This window comes from Citrus clementina, unplaced genomic scaffold, assembly GCF_000493195.1.
Source record: "Citrus clementina cultivar Clemenules unplaced genomic scaffold, Citrus_clementina_v1.0 scaffold_9, whole genome shotgun sequence".
In the NCBI taxonomy this organism is placed as follows: domain Eukaryota; kingdom Viridiplantae; phylum Streptophyta; class Magnoliopsida; order Sapindales; family Rutaceae; genus Citrus; species Citrus x clementina.
In genome coordinates, this window is record NW_006261964.1 from 16836685 (window position 1) to 16859075 (window position 22391).

Genomic DNA, 22391 nt, shown 5'->3' on the forward strand with positions numbered 1-22391 from the left:
TGGTGACTCATCTTCAAATCTTGTGAAGGAGTTTAAAAAAAAATTCCATTCACGACAAGTCAAATCAGTGAAATATTGACTTGAGAAACATCATCAAAATGATGATCATCATGTTTCACTTGATTGGCCTTTGAATTGCTGGCTTGATGCATCTTCCCGGGATTCGGTTGATCGCCACTTTCGTAAAAAGATTGGACTCTAACAATTGGTTCAGGCTAACTCTGAAGGCAATTCATCATTTCTACATTGTTTCGAAAATTAAAAAGAAAAATTACAGGATTTTTTAAGAGAGAAAGATGAGCTATGTCCTCGAGCTTGTTGTTTGTGCGGGGGTGGTTTTGGTGATTGTTGAAGTGGGGATTTAAAAAAAAAAAACAAAACAAATTGATGCTTCAATCGCTTACTTTTTGTGTACCTCTTATAAAAAGGTAACGCTATAATTAATTTAGTTTTAATTCATAGGCATATTAGCTCATTACCAACTTTCTTATCATGCCCCTACTCCATCCAACTTGTTTCTCATAAAGACAAGAAACAATCCTACCTGTTTGGCGCGTGGCATTTGCCAAGAATACAAGATTTTATGCCTTGGTTTTTTGGCCTCATTTGAAATTTGGAAATTTGAAATACAACGCTTAGATAATCGTAGCTTAAAAGTAATAACACTATAATATTTGATAAATACTATAATATTTTATAAATACTATATGTTATAAGTTGAAAATTAAATTGATTTAATTTTAAACGTGTGCGATAAAAAACATATTATATCTTTACTAATTTTATTAAAATTATTATTTAAGAATTATAATTACTAGACACTATTAATTTTTATTTTATAATTATATAATTTTTTTTCATAATAACTATAGCTTAAAAGTTAAATTACCATCTCCTTCTAAAACTCAGGAATACAAGTGGATTCCTGTTGCATCTCATTCCAAGTTAAATTCTGATGCTGGCCATAATCAATTAATCAGGAATCATCACGTTGCTATTAAGTGTTATATCACTGGTTCCCTAGGCATTGACAAATCGTGATTAAAAGTTAAAACTTGTATTATTTCAACTATCCAACTTATAAACAACACAATTACAAGGGGGATTAACCAACGAATGCAACCAATTTCCCCTTTTACCTCTTATCTTACAATTTTTTTTAATTTTTTTTTTGGGTAAATAACAGTTATTATGTTACAAATCAAAATTGCAGTGGAGTTGCAAAGACCACGGCTACTTTCTCTCACATTCTCAATTAATGCGAGCTCAATTGGAGCCGAACTACTCAGCTTTTAAGCAATTAAAAAGGACTTACCTGGGCTTTCACATCTTCATTTCCCAACAATCTCAGCTGGCTGCCTCACCAAATTCTCCATTTGGAACGAATTCATGGTCCAATACCAGCAAAAGTATCAATCAATTCTCCGACAGCTCTTCGTAATGATGCATTTGAGCATGCAGAGGAACCTGACATCATTTGAATGAAGTTTCAAGGGGGGGCAATCATTCACAGCAGCATAGTGATAAGAATGCAACAATAATCCTGAATAATTTCACTACATGGTGCTACTGCTGCCGCACTTTATCATAGTGCAGTCCTTATCAAGGATTCTGCGAACCATATAGAGGATGATCTGGGCTGCTCTCATGTAAACCAATTAATAGGGAATAACATAAGGAAGAGCACAAACATCAGCCAACTCAATCCTCATTGCTTCTGCCCAAACTTGTGGCATCTCGTCATTCCCTGAATATCCCAACTTGGGAGTCTGAGAGTGAGAATCACTGCTCTGAAATAGCCATTCCTGGTCATCAAAATTGGAACAATCTTCCATTTTGGGAACCGAAAGAACCTGACTTAGATATTTGGTATCCGGATGGGGTGGTTTAACAGGTACCTCAGCAATTTGATCAGTTTGTACACCTGTAACCTGAGGCCTAGCTGTGTTAACAGACAATGGCTGAGATACAATTACACCATTCAGCTTACGCTCTTTCTTATCTGCCTTGAAATTATGAGCTACCCCACCTTTATCTGAAGCAAAGGGGGCAGCAGTTTGGAAAGGATCCAAAATCCTTCCATTTCCAGGTAATGAATGAGAAGATGAAGTAGGTCTTGGCAACTTATTAATCTCCGTCAATGAATCAGACATGGAAGCTGGTTCTGCCAACTTATTGCCCACAGTAATAGAATGTGAAGATGCAGTTCGTTTCTGCAGCTTACTGGGCTTTATGTCATTAGCTGTGACAAATGTAGTTAAGCAGAGACTTGGTTAACAAGAATGACCAGTTAGAGGAACATCACAAAATTGATAAATAATTGCATTAGAAAAATGCAGCTCAATTTCTTCCAATTTCAAGCAAAGATTTCCAAGATCATGAAAAAAATATGGTGTCAGTGTGTTATTCGAACAATCAAATCCTTCCTATTTAAAGCATTTTTCTTCTTTTTTGTGGCTGTGTGTGGAAGTGTATGTGTGGTTGTGGCACAACGAAATAGTAAAGAGGGAAGCTGCAGATAGTTCATTTTATAAAGGAACTCACCATGACAATATCCATTTGTCTCTAACTCCTTCCTTTTCCTGAGATTTCCCTCACTAATAGCATTCTTATTGCCATCTTTGGGGAGTTGTAATGCCTTCGTATTATGAGTAGCTATGTGGTCATCCTTGTTGATCTGTTTTAATTTATCCTTTTCTATGTTTTTATGATCACCTTTCAACTTAGCTTTCGCTTTTTTCTTCTCTTCATCCTTCCCTTGTTCATTTTTCTCCTTATTGTTGTATTTGCTTTTATCCCCATGCTTATCATCTCCTTCCGTCTGTTTGGTCCTTTGTTTACCTTCACTTCTGCTCTCAGAATCTTTCTCCAGAGGTCTGGGCATTCCCTGAACTTTTGATTGTACAGTAAGTTTCCGAAACATATCATTTCCACTAAATCTCGCTTCATCTCCAACACTTCTCTCATCCCTCTTCTTTTCCTTCCCTTCATCCAAACTGCCAGTGGACCTGGCCACCGATTTGACCATTCCCTCATCCCTTCTTCGATCTGTACCAGCAAATTTATCAACCATGTGACTCTCAATTCCTCTGTGTTCATCTCCAACCCTCCTTCCAAATTCCTGCACAATTTTAGAATCCTTGGCATTTCCAGCCAGATAACTGTTCTGATTGTACTCTCTGCTATAACCTGAAAATTGCATGGGAACTTTCTTCTCACCAGAGTTACTGTTTCTATCTTTATCCTTCTCCTTTGGAACAAATTTCCCTCCATTGTGACTTTCTGATTTTCCAGGCAATTTTTTCTGATTTGGGGTTTTCTCTGCATCATGACCCTCAGATTTCCCAGGAAGTCTCTTCTCATCTGATCCAGTATTTTTTTCTTTATCTTTATCCCTGTCCTTATCCTTCTTTTTCTCCCTGTGTTTTTCCTTTTTGTCTTTCTTTTCCCTGTGTTTTTCATCACTTCCATCTTTATCCTTTTTCTCTTTACTTTCTCTCTTCTCCTTGTCCTTCTTCTCCTTCCTATGCTTCTTCTCTCTCTGCTTCTCCTGAAAATCATGAAAAAAGGTTAAGTACATTCATTCACCCCAAAAGATAATCCAGTAGTGTTTATGGAACTAAGATAAAATCTATTAAACGTCAAAAGATACTCTTCAGTTTCTCGCAAGAAAAATTAAGGTAAGCAAGCTAGTTCCTCACTGAGCTGAGGTTAAAATAGTTTTAAAGCTTTGTAGCATGCAGAATAGGAGACCGACTAATTACTTCATCTGCAACAGTATTCAAACTACAGAATGAGCTATCAGCAGTAGATAAAGCATTTCAAATGATTTTAAGAGTGAGCGAGGAAGTGGTGTCTTGCGAAATTTCTGCAGCGAACATCAGGAAGTAGCACAAGCATAGAAAGAATAAAATATAAATGAGAACTCCAACTCCATAAAGTTAAGGCCAGGGAAGCTCAACATGACAACAAATTTTAATCATCCCCTGCTCTTCCAGACAAATGCCGAACTATTCCTTTCTTCTAAAAACCCCACAAAGCAATAACCCCAGAAAATTATGATAGCATTATTCAAACTATTCCTAGCACTTCAATGAAGTTATAAACAGTTTAATTCGGAGATTCAGATTTACAAGAAACCACGGAACGGGCCAGAAACCCCATTCCGCATTTGTAAGCTGAATCTCCATTGGCATCCACCAAATGATTTTTCACTTCACACTACAATAAGAAACAAACAAGACAACTAACGTTTAAATATGACACCCATATAGGCAGTAATATTGCCTTTGTATAGAGAGTTCCTGCTACCATCTTCCAATCCATTGGTCAAACTAAGCATAAAAAAATTGGTGAGGTGTCACATATCAGCCATAGTACTGACTACCTAATACAATCAGAGACAAGCTGCGTAACTACTGCAGGAGTCCATGAAATAAAACAAATAATTAACATGCCAACACCAAAAACATCGCTTTTCCTCCAATTGAGATCCAATCTCGAAACAAGCTTACACCATCTCAGGGCACACCTAGTGTCAGAAATATTTCCTAACAATGGGATCTTATCAAGTAAACATATACTTGGAATGCAAATCTGATGCTTCACAATATGGAAAAATTTGACAGCTGTATCCATAACTAAGAAGAGTTTTCATTCTGAATTCAAGAAGAGGCAAGGCTCAAGAAAGTAAAGTTTACTGAATATATTAATCTAATTCTGAAAAGACTAAACGGATAAGTACCTACAATTCTATGCTTATAACTTGTTACATTGGTGCAAATTATTTCAACATTCCTATCTGCCAGTTACAATACTCTTAACAGTCCAATACCAAATTAATCATGTGAGTCAGATCAACACAATTCATCCCTCAATATTATTTGCTCATAAAAATAAAAAATAAAAACTAAAAAATAAAATATAAATATAAAAAAGAATTTTACATATTCATCTGTCAATATATAAGTACTGAACCATAAAGGTATACATGTCATTTCCAGTCTTGTTCCAAGCCTCACATTCCATACATTCACTATTAGTCAAAAGTCGACCACAATAATTGGTCGTCGGCCCGAAGGTGGCCAAGTTGAAAGTCAGTTACAGTCACAGTCAAGTTAGAATTCTGACCATTTTATATTCATTATTTTATTTAATTTTCACAGTTTTAATGAATGCTCAGAATTTTACCACTAGACTAATTTTATCAAACTAAATACATAGAAAGACAAGATACTGATGCCAAACGTAAGCTTTAACCAAGAGAAGAAGGAACCTAACACTATATCCATAGGAAAAAAAGGGAAAAGAAAGAAAAGAAAAGAAAAGAAAAATAAAATAACATGATGAAAATTTGTTTTAAAACTCAATCATTATTATACTTCATCATGTCAGAAAATTTCTGATAAACCAGTTCCTGGCACACAAACATCTCTTCGGGTATCAGCGACGAAAGATCTTAAAGATTGTTCTTTTTACTTCATACACCTTAACTGGGAGGGGGTTTAGAGTTAATTCGTTATAGATTCTTTTTGGATAAGAAAAACTAGAAAAAGATGGTCTCTTTGAGGTGGTTGCTGAATGGTTTTCTATAGATCTTTTCCCTTCCCTTTCCCTCTCTTCTTTATTAACACAAGGAGACCCAGTTCATCATTGTAAATATTATCTTTCCTCTTTAATGTACTTATTTCTTCTTAAACATAAAAAAAGTTTACTAAAAGACAAGCGACATTCATCATATCCTGTCTGACACAACAGGAACCATACAAAACAGTTTTCCAATAATGCATAAAAACTAGTATAACTTTCAAATATTCTTTTTAATAAAATTTGCAATTTCCAGATACTCCAAGCCACAAAAAAGTATAAAAAGAGATTGCTTGAATCCCAAGAACTATGAAGATCTAAAGAAAAAGAATTTTCAAAATAAAGTGCTTCAATGGGAAACCGAAGGAACTATTTTCATATGTTTTTCATTTAGTTCAAAAGTCAAAATGAAAAGGAGAATGTTGCACAAGGAATAGACTGTAATAGCAGCACAAACTCCAACTAACAAAAAGTATCTAAAGATTTGTCACAAACTTCAAGACTGTGACCTGAGACATGAATCCAACCAACTAAAACGAAAGTTCTATTTGAAGGAGAGAATATGTCTACTAATGCCAAATTAATATTAAAACATAACAGCAAGATTTAAGAAACCAAGAGTAAAACTGCACCAACACAATTTTTTATAACCATAAATAGTCCAACGTAGCATGAAATTGACAAGACAGTTACAGCCATCACCAAATTTATTCTAAATAGGCACATATACCAATATTTTCAACTACCATTGCCATCTAACTGACAATCAATATGTGATACAATGAACTAACTTCTAGGACCTATGTAGATATTGCTTTTCCTCTTCCTCCTTTTGCATTTTGATACATAGAACTCCCTTGACGAAATACTAAACTGGAAACTACCACCTACAACCTTGGCATGGCAATCTCTAAGATTATCATAAGCTGCTCATACCATAAGCTGGTATTTCTAAAATTTTGAGCACCCTAGGGTTTTCTAATATTTGACAAGTCACATACCTTTGTAATCCACAAATGCATTCACTAGTATGTATACAAGCTATATTGATTGAAAATAATCAATTAAAAGCTATGTGAAGAAGCTTAGCCTATTGGGGTCAAAAGTGCTTGTATACCAAGTAAGGTGTATAGTTTTCAAAGCTAATATCCCCCATCTAAATTTAAAAGTTTCATTATTTTCTATTTTAATTAAACATTTGTTATATGAAACTGTATGAAAATTAATATTTAAAAAATGGATTTTATGGGAATGGGCAAGCTGTCCACAAAAAACCACAGAAATAAAACAAAAAATGTTTGTCAGAGGCTCCAAATAAAAATTAACCACCACAGCAAGGCCAAAACAAGGGCGAACACAATTATAGCAGGAAAAAGGTTACAGTAATATTTTTCTACAAAGGAAAAGGTAACCATTCCAAGTTTCTAGATGCATAATTTTCTATCAATATCCAGAAATAAATAACATAGGAGTCCGTTTTTCTTAATCTATTTCCCTGTATGTGCTTGTATCAGTAGCTAATTATTATTGAAGGAAATCCATAAACATTTACCAATAGCAGCAAGTTTTGCTTAATGAAGCAGAAAAAGGTGATGTCTTCAGTTGATTCCAGAAATCGCCAGACACATAATTGAGAAATTAACACAATTCAACACATGACCTAGTAGGCAGAATATTTTAGTCTACAGCAAATGAAAAGAAGGTCCTCTACTTTTCAAAACTAAGATGGTGGGAGAACTAGCATTGACGATGATTCATTGTTTGTGAAGGTGAATCAATTAACATACCAATATAAATGAAAAGGTTACAGATGAATACGTAAGGGTCTTACATAGCTTAAAGAAAGAGAGATTGAATTTTGCCAGTGCTAGAGTTAACTTATGGCCTTTCTTTAAATCAATTTGTCAAACAGATTTTCACGGGCTCTCACAAACCACAGAGACCTTAATTCAGTATGTAATAAGAAGATACTGTAAATCTATAGCGAAAAATATGCCAGGTTTATACATGGAAATGTAATGAATTACTTTACATATAGAAAGAAACAAGACAACGAAGTATCTTGTCATGCACAAAAGATTTCTTCAATATTTCCCTCGGCAATTTATGGAGAAACATCCGTAATCCTAGATTCAAATTCTAATGCAGAATTAATTAACAGATCCCATGATGGAATAGCTAAAAAGATGGATAAACAATAAGAGTCATCAATGAATCAATTAAAACGTCCTAAATCCTGACAATCTATACTAGGTAAAAATCCTACTCTGCCCTTTCAACTCATTTATATCCCTAACAGCACTAAAAATTCCAGTTCAACTTCCTTCTTCAAAGCACGGACACTCAAGGACCATTGCATTTATACATACAGAGCAAATCTTCCCCCCTCCCCCCCCCCCTCTCTATAGGAAACAGCATGCAGAGCAAATCAATTGATTCAATAAATTATAAAAAGTCATTCATTTTCATCAATATAGTACTTTGATGACCATGTTCTGCAACAGAAAATTATTTAATGCATGAAATGTAACCCATCAGAATGGAAGCAAAAGAATAGACTGACAGCAGCCATTTTAGTCCACTGAAAGGTAGGAATGTGATTCTTTCCATGATCTTATTGATTAGTGATGCCAACTATACAATCTGAGTGAATTAAGTATGAGAAAAGTGGATTAACCTTTTTCAATAAGTCCGGATCGTCAGTCCTAGCCTTCTTTTCATATCCTGGTGGCGGGAATGGAAAGCAACGCGACATTGCACAGAATGCCGGAATACAGAAAGCAAATATCTTTGACAAACGAAAAAGCTTGAATTACTTTCCAGTAGCACTGTTCCAAGAAAGGAACGAACCAGTAACTATGCTCCTGTCCATGCACCATGTCCCCACATTTATTTCCAGCTTCAATAATCCTCCATAAGCTCTCCGGTTGGACCAACAGCTACAAATTTCAAATGCCACCAACCTTTAGTCTCCTTTACATCAAAGGTACACACAAGTCAAGCAGTTTTCACTGGAAATAACTTCAAAACATAAACGCTCACCGAAGTACCACTTAATCAATCCTAATACTAAAAACCACACTACACTAGTTCAAGAAAATGCAGAGTTCCAATGATAGATCAAAAGTTTCTCTTCAGTCAAGAAAATTGTTCAATCTATGTCAATCCAAATGGTTTCTTGAGAAACAAAATCATTCCACTACTGTCTAATCTTCTCCGTTGCCTTCTTAGCCAATAAAGAACCATCACCTCCTCCCTGTAGCCAACGCCAAATAACAAAAGCATCCCCCAGTGAAGATCAGCACACAAAAAAATGCCAAAAGGCTCGATACCCAATTGGCAGAAATAGCTAAAGTTTCTGAGTTCTTGATCACAGTCTACACAATTCAATACATGCAATCCTCTTCCATGAGCAAACCAAATAATGAACAATCACCATTAACCTACAGCAACTTCAAACACTTAGAAAGAACCAATCCCAGAACAGTCAAATCCACAGCTCCAATCTCTCCAAAGATTACAGCTCATGCCCATTCTATGTTATCCCAAGCCCTAATCAGTCAAAATTTTACCAAATTGGACAAGTTCCTGATTATGATCCAATGAAACCCTAATAACATTCACCAAAACAGAAACTTGCTAAGCAAACATCCAGTAGCCAATAAAAACACCAGTGATATAATTTTAAAATACAAACTTTAAGAAGCTTAAAAAAAAACAAATGGAATAATAACACTTTTTCTTTTATTACCTAAGACTAAAAATGGGTATCGGATTCAAAGTCATAAATGTGAAAAAATAAATAGCAAAAAAAGGGTCAAATTGAAGTGAACAAAAATAAAAAGAAAGTGAAGGTAAAAAAAAAATGGTGAAGTGAGAATACCTTGTCCGCTACAAAAGAGGGGAAAATTTTTTGTAGAAGGACAAGATCTCTCTCTCTGATATTTTAAGAATTGAAGGAATGATTATTAACGAATGAACGATTAACGAACAAGCAGAGTGAGTGAGTTTTGTTTATGTGCGTGTTGCTGAAAATTGTTTTTTCCGTTTTCAGTGTTGCGAATGCTGTCTGTATTTTTTCTGTTTTTTGATTTTCAGAGAAACAGCGAGCGGGCAAGAGCGAAACAGAGAGAGCTTCTGAGTGGGCTTTTGCTTATGTTACGGAAGTTGCACGCGACGCGAGAGAGAATGATAAGAGGAAAGGGTAAAAGGGTAATTAAAAAAATGAATCTCTTCTACAAATTAGTACGACATAAATTGATTAATCAGATAAAAATATAAAATAATAAAATTAAATTGAGAGGTTTTTAATCTAATCAATTTATTCATGTAATATTAATTTATATAAAATAAATTTATATAAAAATTTATAATTTTATTAGTTGTTTGTAGATAAAAATCAAATATAAAAATTAAAGAAAATACATTTACGTATAGCCATTGAAAATACTGTAGCCCTCAAAGCGACTGCTAAGAGAAGAAGACGCGGACCAACTTAAGAATTTTTTATTGTTTTATCTGACTAACTAGGAATAAGTAATGAATCTTTTAAGAAAATGTCAATTAAAAACACATTTAATTGAATAAAGATATTTTTTTGGCCATAATAGAACTATAAGCTATCCAACAAAATAAAACTATAGGAAAAATGATTATCTTATCACGGATTAAGGAGTTTAAAATGATTGAAATATAACAGAAATTAAAATTACATGATGAAGCTTCATTAGTTCTTTGACTGAACGTATGGACATGAGTAATTCGTTTTGTCATACAATAACCAATAGAAAAAGAATGATAAAAATCATTATTCACAAAATTTATTAAAACGCGCCGCTGAGCGCGTGAATCTCAAAATGCAGTATTGGAAAAAGGAGTTTTAAACTGAGAAGCCATTTGCCAAAGCGCATAGCACATGTGGGTAGGTTCTCCAGCCATCTCACAGCAAGTACAGAATAGCCACGTGGCACCACCCCATCCCACCAGGGCCTCCATCTGTCCATGCACGTGTCGTGTTGCCACTTCGCCTAAAAGTTCGACAGGAAGAAATTGAAAATTCCATGTGTGGGTTGTGCTTTGCGATTGATGCGCCCAATTTGCAAAAAAGAGGGCTTTTTCCATGAGAAGAGAGCATGGTGTCTGATTTTGTTTCAAAAAATGCACACGCCGATTATTGGTTTTGCGTGTGTTTGCTCGTTTTGGTTTACACCTTATCCCAGGCTAAGAAGCCATATAATTAGCATATTTTTCATATCTTTTCACTTGCATATGTACAACCAACATGCGTTGTTTTTCAGGTTTACAATTGTACTCGTCACATGGCTGTGATGTTAATCTAATGGTTACAAATGAATCAATCTAACGGCTATATCAACTTCTAGTACTATTACATGACCATTGTCTATTCATTATATATGATCTTGCTAAGTCCATGTTATTACTGTCACCAGAGAGCTTCATCTTACTCGTCACAAACTCAGAATGCTGCCACTGATCTCATTGAGGCATCCATCAAACACTAATTCACTTTCATCCCTCAAGCTCAGCTGTCTTCCTACATTTGTTTCTACGAGATTCAAATGTCACTTGTGGCAGTGCCTTGGTTATAATACCAGCAACTTGCCTTCTCCTTGGGACATATTTGAGCATCATCTCAGCCTTGCTAATCTTTTTCTCTGACAAAGTGCGCATCTATCTCAATTTGCTTTGTCGATCTATAGAATACTACTAGATCATCTACTAGAGCTGTGGCACTTAGATTGTGACGCCATATGACTAGTTTTCATTCCAATTGTATACTTGAATCTTTTAGCAATGACGGTTTTTATACTAATTCTATTGTTGTGTTGGGTAGAGCTTTGTATATTCAGCCTCTATGCTTGACTTAGAGATTGCCTTTTGATTCTTAGTACGCTATGACACCAGATCACCAACCAAATAGATATGTATCCCCACCATGCAGAGTCTATAATCCTTTATCAGCTCCCCAATTAGCATCAGTAAGTATTTCTACCTTCAATTTTCTTCCTAGTGTATAATTAAAAAACAAAAAGAAAAAAAATATAGTTGGAAGTTTCTTCTAGGTTTCCGAGAATTCTTTTGCACACTTGCCTCCGCATCTCCTTTGGATCTTCCAAGTATCGGCTATGCTTATTCACATTGAATGCACTAGAGCTCTGGTCTTGTGATTGTAGCATACTGCAATGCACCAACCGCACTTCTGTGTAAGGTCTTAACTTCAAATGGATTGCCTCCTCCCACTTTAATTTCTAGATTCAATCTATATTCTATGACACTTGTGCTCACATAGGTGTTGAGCTTCCACAGCCATCTCCGATGCTATTATTCAATATTTTTATTACTAAGACGTCCATAAAAAAATATTTACATTCAATTAAATTAACTAAATTAAAATCACTTTCTATACACATCATGAAACCCAATTTATTCTTATTCTTGTCTTCAGTTTAATTTTTATAGCTTCAGGAAAAAGAAAAAAATGAGTCTTCAAATTAGTTATTCTACTAATATTCATGCATCGATAGATTGTAAAAAGCCTTGGCAGTTAGCTTTAGCACCACAGCCAAAATTTTCGATCCATCATAGAGAGTGAAATGCCCATGCCCATACAGCCATTTATCTCCACTAGGATAGAAAGCTTCAAAAGTAAATTTAGTCAAACATATTGCCTAATATGAAAATGGATATATAATTTTTATATTTTTATATAATTTTATTATTTTTAGTTGTCATGTAAATTAACTTAATTTCAAAAAAATATAGATATAAATGAGATTAAACAAATTTTGTAATAATTGCACATCATTCAGTATACGAATCACATAAACACCTAATGAGTGCAATATTACTCAAATAATTTGATTGAATTTAGAAATTTAATTGTCATGCTTAAATTATATATCCGTAAGTATAATATAATATAACATTATTCAATATTAGTTGCATTCAAATTGTAATTATCCATTTTATATATGTACCATTATGAATTTGATTAATGTTTAATGAATAACTATTATAGCATAAAAGATTAAATAAAGTAACTAATTTCACATGAGTTTGTGTGAATTAATTTGCATAAGAGATTATTTGTGAGTTTTATTCAAAAATATCAAATATTAGATGCTTTATATTTTTCTAACATATGACTATTTTTCTAGAGGGTATACATAAAACATATTAATATTAGCCACTAAAGATAACAACAAAATTTGAGGGGTGATTACGATGTTTGGAATGATAATTTTTCGATAATTGGATAAACATTACCCTCATTTTAGTAGGTAGGACTTAAGTCTAAAGTCTCTATGTGTATTGTCAGATATTGGGCAAATATTTAGAAATAAATCGGTTTCATTATATGTTTAGATACTTGGATTGTAATGCAATTGAAAGTTGATTACATTGTTTTGATTGTTTTTAAGCAAAATATCATTACATTTATAGCATAATATAAAAAATAGTTAATTAATATATAATTTATTTTCATTTATTATATTTAAATATTATTCTCATTTGTACATAAGTTACGTTTTTTAAAACAAAATATCATTAAATTCATAACGTAATTATTTTAATTTAAATATATTAGTCTAATGAATTTTATTTAATTATTTTTTTCATTAGTACATAAGTTAAATACATCAACTATATTTTTCATGAATTAAAAAAAAAGAAGTATTTTTTTAGTTGGGGGGGTCTTTGATAGTTTACTAGTTTTGAATTGATTATCTTGATATATACCTAAAATTAGGGAGCTGCATGATAGTTATCTTTTAACATTTGCTACATTAATCAATCGAAATAAGTACCGGTGACGGGTTATGTGTAGAATTAAAAAAATTCCATACAATCGCTGTATTATAAGCGGTCCCTATTTATACATATATATAATTTAAAATTTTGTTTTAAAATATATTAATATATAATTCATATTAATATGAAGACTTAATTTGTAATATAAAATTTATCGATATAATATATTGTATTTAATATATAATGTATATTAATATATAATTGAAAAATTTCTTATATACATTTGAATTTCAAAATTTAATTCATTAATTACATTGTTTTTAAAATATATATAAAAGCAAACAGAAAATTTCCAGGCATGGGGTTGTTGTGGTCAGTGACTTTGCCGGAAAAATCAAACAATGTCGTTTGAAAACACAAAACGAATTAATGAATTAAATATGTATAAGATTTCCCACTCCCTTTCTTTTTTTTTTTTTTGACAATAGTTGTAATTTTAAACTACAATATCTTGCTACCAAAGATATTACGCTTAGCATGTGTATGTGAACTTATAAGTACCTGAGTTCTCCTCTCATTACAAATCAATTTTTAAAAATGAAGTTTACCCAATATGCGCATAGTAAGTACTAATTTAAAAAATTAAGAGATAATTAAAGAATTAATTAACACTTTTTGGGCATATTTAGATATTATTGAGGGTGTGTCATGTGTGGACTGCACAAGTAATAATGCATTAGAGTAAAAAGGTTAATAGTGACTAAAAATATATGATTCTAAAAGAAAAGGGCAATTTTCATAAACCTCCCCTGAGGTTTGATATAATTTCACTTAGATAACGAGTTTGATTGTATTCTCACTTACCTCCCCTGCCATTAGTATACATACGGTTTGACCGTTAGTTGACGAGGGTAAATATGTAAAAGATAAGGTGAAATTATAAAAAATCAAATAACAATAAAAAAATGATTTAAAATCTATTGGACAATTGTATTAACCGATTAGACACAATATCCATTGTGTAAAAGAGTGCATTTCTCTTTCTCTTCTCTTTCCCCAGCACAAAAAAAGCAATGGCTGTCAATCTCTCACCATTTTCACTCCACTCACCTACTCTCATCTGCTGGAACAAAAAGAAATACACATCAAGAGCATACATAACCCGTGAAGAAGAAAAACATAGGTGGTCGGAGAAGGCCAATGACTGGTGACGATCAACGGCAGCTGGAAGATGCCATTGTTATTGGAGTTTGTAAGAGATTAGTTACTTTATGAAAGTCTAAAATTTATAAATACCTTTGGTTTTCTTGTTTTTGGAGTTTTATAAGTGGTTGTTGGTTGTGTTTCATTTGTCTTGTTCATGGGTTGGTAGTGGAAAAATTTATTAAAAGGAGAATGAGTTTAGCCATATGTGGCCATGAGTTGAAAAAATTTAATTATTAGTTATTTTATGTTTGTGATTTACACCATACATAGTGTAATAAGGCTATAAAACCAAAAATTTGTTATTGTTATGCAAATGGGTGTGTAAAATAGAAGTAGTCTTAGCTGCAATTTTTATTTTTCCCGCCAAAGTTTGCTTAAGTTGATATGTTTATGAATTTACAGTGTTTGTGTGCGGTCGTTGCAGAAACACAATTTCTGCGTTTTTGGGTGACAAGTTTGTCTCCCGTGCGACAAGCTTTGTCGCATTAATACAGACTGAGTTTTTGGGTGACATTGCTATCGCATGTGCAATGAACTGATGTCGCCCGTAATGTGTTTCTGTGTTTTAAGGAGACAAAATTGTCCCACGGGGGACAAGTCTTGTCGTAATTTGTTCCGAGAGAAATCAATAAGAAAAAATGTTTTTCCGGATGAATGGAAAGGGAATATTTGCTTGCTCTTATACTTGTACTACACACACCATTTTATTTCCGGCCTTAAAAATTGATTAATTTTAAATCATTTTGAGATTTAAAATTTTTCAATAAGTCATTTAATGCATGAGACATAAATGCATACAGGACCAAACATATGAAATCGTATCAAACAATGATGTCAATTTTATAAGTGAATGATGATATAACACAATTAACGACACAAGAATTCATGCATATAACTCATTCATCACAGTCATGAAACAATAAGCATCCAACAAGCATACAATCATGAAGCATATAAGCATTCAAAACTTAAGAACATGCAGAAAGGTCAATTTCAAAATAAAAACTGTATTGATTGAGCCAGAAGTAATGTGCAAGCTATATACCGTTGGAAAGATAATTAAGTTAACTTTCCAATAAATTTTACAGAGCTTGATTTAGAGTTCTCTAGAAGAAGTTATGACCAATTCATTACAGCCTGTGTAGACTCAGGATAAAATGCAGAAATGTCAAATTCGGAATAAAAACTGTATTGATTGAGCAAGAAGTAATGTGCATTCTATATACCATTGGAAAGATAATTGAGTTAGCTTTCCAATAAATTTTACAGAGCTGGATTTGGAGTTCTCTAAAAGAAGTTATGACCGATTCATTTCAGCATGTGCAGACTCAGGATTTTCAACGACTCATTTGATTTCCAAACAATTTTAATAGATTCAATAGCATAAATAGAAATGTTAATGCAAAAATTTCATCATCCCAAGTTCATGTCAAATTTTTGAAAATTGTTCTTCGTAATAATTAAACATATAAGCATTCGAAAGTTAATAAATCAAACACACCACTTAACTATCATGCTTAAACACTTCATAAACATTAACATCAAACAAATCCATCATGATAAATCACTCAATATTACACATAATGATAATTCCATCATGTAAACATACAAGCATACTTTCACAAATTCAAGCTACTATCCATTTATCATGATCCACTCAACATGATACCAAATGAATTATTAAATACTTACTAAGCTTAAAAGATCATCACTCATAATCAATAAGGCAATAATTGTTACCAAAACAATTAAACCATCTTGCCTCATTGTTTTTGCCTAGACCGTGATCATCCTCACAAGCTTCATCAAGGGACTCTCCATCCTTCCTTATTTGTGGTACCTACAAAAAATTATTCAAGTTGTATACTTTGGTACCCAAATATTCTTGGGTCCTTGAGTGTTAGCAATGGTTCCTTTTGGAACCCAAATACATTTTGCTCCATAATACACATTTCTTTTAATAGGACATCTATTCTTCATATGACCATTTTGATTGCAATAATGACATACAATTTTATGATCACTTGTGGAGGTAGCCTTAACAAAATAATTCTTATAATATTTTTGTTTCAAGTAAGGCTTATACCCAAGTCCTCCTTTATCAAACACACATTTTTGTGAATTAAGCATGTTATCCAACATCTTTTGCCCATTTGTGAATTTCAAAACAATCTCATTCAACTCATTGCTCTTTTTCTTAAGCGTTTCATTCTCATTTTTCAAGTCATTCATGTGTGTCTCTAAGTGCTCATGTGAAGTGCTAGAATTCTCAAATAATGCAATACTATCGTGCAATGTTTTATTTTCTAATTCTAGGCATGTAATCTTTGCACATAGAGATTCATTTTCATTTTTGAGCTCTACCATTTTCTTTTTAAGACAAGCATCTAGATTTGTCATTTCTTGATGCTCTTCATCATCACTTGTTTCCTCATCGCTATCATCCCATGTGGCTACCATTGCTTTCTTCTTGAGCTTGTTGAGAAGAGGACATTCCGTTCTTATATGGCCAAGCTTCTTGCACTCATAACATTTGATTAATTCCTTCTTCTCCTTTCGGTTCTTGAGGTCTCTAAATTTTCTTCACTCACCGGATTTCTTAAAAAGTTTTCTGAATCTCCTAACCAGCATATCCATCTCTTCCTCATCCAGCTCGCTTTCCTCATCACTCTCATGTTTTGAGGCTTTGAGAGCAATGTTTTTCTTCTTCTCCTCATTGCCTCTTTCGGCTGCCAAGTCTTCCTCATAAGAAATAAGAGAGCCAATTAAATCATCAATAGGTAATACATTTAAATCCTTGGCTTCCTCAATGGCAGTCATTTTTTGTCTCCATTCCTTAGGAAGTGACCTAATGATTTTCTTGACTTTCTTGCTATTTGAAAAAGTTTTCCCTAGGGCTCTTAGAGTGTTCACTATGTCCGTAAATCTAGTATACATAGAGTACACATTTTCATTTTGTTCCATTTGGAACAATTCGTATTGTCGAGTGTATCTACTTATTTTAGATTCTTTCACTTGGTTTGTGCCTTCATAGACAACTTCAAGTTTGTGTCAAATCTCATTAGCACTTTCGCAACTAGACACTCTATGAAACTCTTTCTTATCTAATGCACAAAACAAGGCATTCATGGCCTTGGAATTTAGAGAAGTTTTTCTCTTTTCGAATTCATTCCAATCCCGTGAAGGTTTTGGAATATTTTCTCCGACTTCATTTTTAGTCAAAGGCATGAAAGGACCATCATTAACGATTTCCCAAATTTCATAATCTAAGGCTTGCAAGTAAATTCTCATCCTAATTTTTCAATATGGGTAATCGTTTCCATCCAAGTAAGGTGGTCTAATTGTGGATTGTCCTTCCCTAAATGTTGAGTCATATTGGGTTGCCATTGATCTTTAGCTCTAGACAGTTAAGTCTAAACAAGAGCACCTTGCTCTGATACCAAATGAAATATAAGTGTGCAACCCAAGAGGGGGGGTGAATTGGAAATTTAAAAATTAACCAAGCAAATCCACACAACAAGCAATCTAATGTCTTAACAACAATTGAAAACAATAAGTTCAATAATAGCACAATAATTAAAGAGTAAGGGAGAAGAGAAACAAACACACGAATTTTTACGTGGTTCGGCAATCCCCGCCTACGTCCACGCCTCCAAGCGATCCAAGCTTGAGGATTTCACTATCCAAACCTTTCCAAGGCTTCAACGATTACAATTGACTTCGAGGTGTCAATAAACCTTTACAACAAAGAGATTATCTCTCAATTTCTTCACTCAAGTGTCTCACACACTCAAATTCTTACAAATGAGATGAACAAATGATGATTACAATAAAACTCACTCAATGAGTAGATATACAATGATGAAGAACAAGAAAAGATTCAATGTTTGTATTTTGCAAGTTTGAACACTCAAGATATCACGTGTGCCTTTTGTTTTTGCTTGTTGGAGAGCTTCAAAATGAGTTGGATTTGAGTTCTTATAGCTTGAGCTCGAAAACTAGCCGTTACTCACATTCTGGGCTATCCGGTTTGCCGTTTAATGGAATCCGGTAAGCCGGATTTATGTTACCGTTAAGGCAAAATTCAAAATTTTGCCTAACCGGCTTGCCGGATTCGGAATTCGGTAAGCCGTTTTCGTTCTGGTGCTTACTGCCCGAATTCGGCCTGCCGTTTATCAGTATCCGGTAAGCCGCTTGCTACAGTAACCTGCTACAGTGAAATTTTTCCCATATTTTTAGTTTGACCCCAAAACTTTATAAAAATTATAGTATGGCCCAAAACGTTATGAAACTTTACAAATAGGTTCAATTTCAGAATTTTTAAGTAATGCTTCGTTAATCCCAAAACTTTATGAAATTATGACTTTGCCCAAACTTTGTGAAATTATATAATGACCCCAAAAATATTTAAATAATTTCAAATAAGTCCAAATCTGAAAACTTTAAAAACATTATCAAAGCTTTTAAAATACATGTGGTTTGTTATCATCAAAATCAATATTTATAGCCATATAGGCTAACACTACTGGAATAAAGGTCATTTTCAGATCAAGACATACTGTTCAGAGCATTCTTGTGTAAGAAACACCGAGAATTACAAAGCAACATCAACATGGATATCTATTTCCTTTCTTTATCTGTTCAGGGCTAATACTTAACTGCCAATTGATGTCATTGCATCAGAACTGTTCATAAGATATGGGATAACTTGTTGCAATCAAAGGCTATATCGAGCAAGAAACAAAGCATTAGAACTGTTGGGACAAGACCATAAAGCAAGCTACACCAAACTATTCAGGTATATGCATGCCATACTTGCTTCGAATCCTGGATCCACTATATCATTAGATGAAGATTCGTTAGGGGGTAGCGTGGATCCTTATTTTAAGAGATTCTTTGTGTTCTTTGATGCAAGCAGAAGGGGATTCTTTGGGGGTTGTAGGCAATTCATAGGCATTGATGGTTGTTTTCTAAAAGGACCTTATAAGGGAGTGTTGCTGTCTGCAGTTAGTGTGGATGCCAATTATGGTATTTACCCATTGGATATATGTGTAGTAGAAAATGAAAACACAGAGTCTTGGGTGTATTTTATGGAGAAATTATATGAACAAATAGGCTGCAATTATGGGGAAGGTTTGTGTTTTATGAGTGACAGACAAAAGGGGATACTAAATGCATTAGACAAGGTCTTTCCTCATACTTTGAAGAGATATTTTTTGTAGACACATTTATGCTAACTTCAAGGAAAAATTTCCTGGTGTTTTGCTTAAGAAACCATTCTGGCAAGAGTGTAGAAGTGCAAATGTTTCTGATTTTAGGAGACATATGGCTGAGTTGAATGAAATCAGTCCCGCTGGACATGATTGGTTGATGCAAATACCAGTGGTTTGTTAGGCGAAGCATTGTTTCCCTGCCCATACTAAAAGTAACCATGTCACCAATAACATGTCCGAGTCTTTCAACAACTGGATAAAAAATTATAGAGGCATGCCGATCCTCCGAATGCTTGAAGAAATTAGGAGGAAATTGATGACACTCATTCACACGAGACAACAAGAAGTTCTCACTTGGCAGGATGAGTTGCCTCCAGTTGTCAGGAGGCGAGTTACGAGAAAAAAAGAGGCGGCTAGATCATTGACTGTGATATTTGGTCACAACCAGACATTTGAGGTCATGGAAGATGTGTCCAAGAGGATTGTTGTAGATTTGTTAGGAAAACATTGTGATTGCAATGAGTGGGACATATCAGGGCTGCCTTGCAAATATGCAATTTGTTGCATTGATGCCATGAGGTTCAACGTGAATGACTATGTCCACCCATTGTTGAAGAAAATATCATTTCAGAACACTTATTCTCACCAATTATATCTAGTGCCTGATGAGAGTAAATGGCCTCTACTTCTGCACAATAATCTTCAACCACCAATTATCAGTTGATGTGCTGGTAGGCCTCAGACCAAGAGAAAGAAAAAATTGGGTGAAGCAAAGTCCTTCAAAAGGAGTTCCAGTGTGAAATGCTCGAGATGTGGTCAGTGGGGCCACAATAAGACGGATTGTAAGGCACCTATGCAGCGTTTGAAGTTGAAGAAAGTGGAACTGAAGCGAAATTCAGCAAAGGTGAGTGATTACAATTTTGTTGTTTATTTTTATGCATTACTATTTATCCTCCAACATATCAACCACTAATATATATATATATATAGGGAAAAGGTCGTTGCTCTGGTTTAAAGTATGCTGATGATGGCATTGCTTTAAATGCTGCATCTATTGAAAACATGGTGTCAACTCAGTCCAGTGTCATTGGACATGGTATTATCCTAATAATCTCATTTATATTTTGTTTAAAGTGATGAAATAATATATACATGAAAATTAGATAATCTTCTAATTATGTATATTTACAATTGAAAGACAATTAATTGAAGAGTAATAAGTATGAAGTACAGTGCATTCAGCAGCATGTCAGTAGCACAAATGTCTCATTTTTTGTAAAGATAGCAGCACCCGAACTCATCTCATACAATACATTCTTTTGAGGGATCTGATGATACAACACCTTTTCAGTACAATCAAGGCAATTGAGATGTCGTATCATCTTTTTGTACTCAGTCATAGGCACAAGATTGAGTTTTTGTATATTTTGTATAAATGTTATACTAACATAGTGACAATGCCATGTATAAAGTATAACTCAACTATCTATCATGGCACACTGTTACTGTAGTTATTATTTTTGTTCTTTTTGTATATATGGGCGATTGCTAGATGTATAGGCTGATGAAATGCACATGTGACTATTATTTAAGTGATAGTGTCAGTTCTTATTAGTGTTATTTTTCAATTTAATTAACTGATATTAATGTTTTTTAGGTTTCGGCATAAATTAAAATGTTTGTTATTTGTATTGTCGGTTAGGTGACAAACAACTTGATGGAGAGTATAGTCTATTGCTGAGAGAAGTAAATTATGTTTTTGTTGTTTTTTATTTCACCTCTAGGTAAACATTCTGAAATTTGGGGAGATATCATTGTCGCACGGGAGACAACAATGTTTCCTGTGCTACAGTGTTGTCTCCCCAAATTTCAGAATGCTTTTATCCAAAAGTTGGAGCGACGACTGCTCGTCTCTCGGGAGATAAATATTGTCTCCCTAAATTATAGGATGTTTGCTTAGAGGTGAAATTAAAAACAACAAAAACATAATTTACTTCACTCAGGAACGGGCTATACCAGTCTCCACCAGCAAAGGATTCAATTTTGCTACAAAGACCAAACCACCAATATTTGACACAAGCTGCTATCAACCTATAACACAACACAGATTCTCACCAACCAACATCTCAACAATCAACTCATTAACACAAGGTATCAAAACAGATATAATAACAATCTTAAATATATGAATTTTCAGTTCGGTCGACACAAGATTCAATAATTAATATAAAAGAGTAATATATCATTTATAACATAATATCACCGTTAAATATGTCAATGGCAATCTTCCTCCTAAAATAATGTCCATGCCAACTGTCAAAATTAAATTGTACCTTGAACATTAAGTACATCGTAAACATTAACATAAACACCCCACAATCGCCGCTTCCGGGCTGTTGTTGAGGCACATCATCAACGGTCACCAGTTTCCAGGGTTCTGCACTACGTAAGTTTGGCCGGATGTGGTAAAACCCAACATCTTCGAGCCATTGGGGGAAAGATAACTTGAAGTAGCTTCAAAAGCTGACCATATGTTTTGTCCTCGCGAAACTCCTTCATTGAGTCATAGATAGAGATCAACTTGCGCCGGAAGTCTACCCGAGCTACAACCCA

The 22391-nt window shown here is 33.9% G+C and overlaps 1 protein-coding gene across 1 annotated transcript; it reads right to left on the reverse strand.

Moving 5' to 3' along the window:
* Positions 1–964: 964 nt before the first annotated feature.
* Positions 965–9770, reverse strand: LOC18031679 (myb-like protein X). The gene is made up of 4 exons (XM_006420949.2): positions 9470–9770; positions 8264–9196; positions 2545–3550; positions 965–2242 (listed from the first exon to the last, which is right to left on the reverse strand). The coding sequence occupies exons 2-4, from the start codon at positions 8339–8341 to the stop codon at positions 1659–1661; spliced, it is 1668 nt and encodes a 555-aa protein (XP_006421012.2). The 5' UTR covers positions 8342–9196; positions 9470–9770; the 3' UTR covers positions 965–1658.
* Between the last annotated feature and the right edge of the window lie 12621 nt (positions 9771–22391).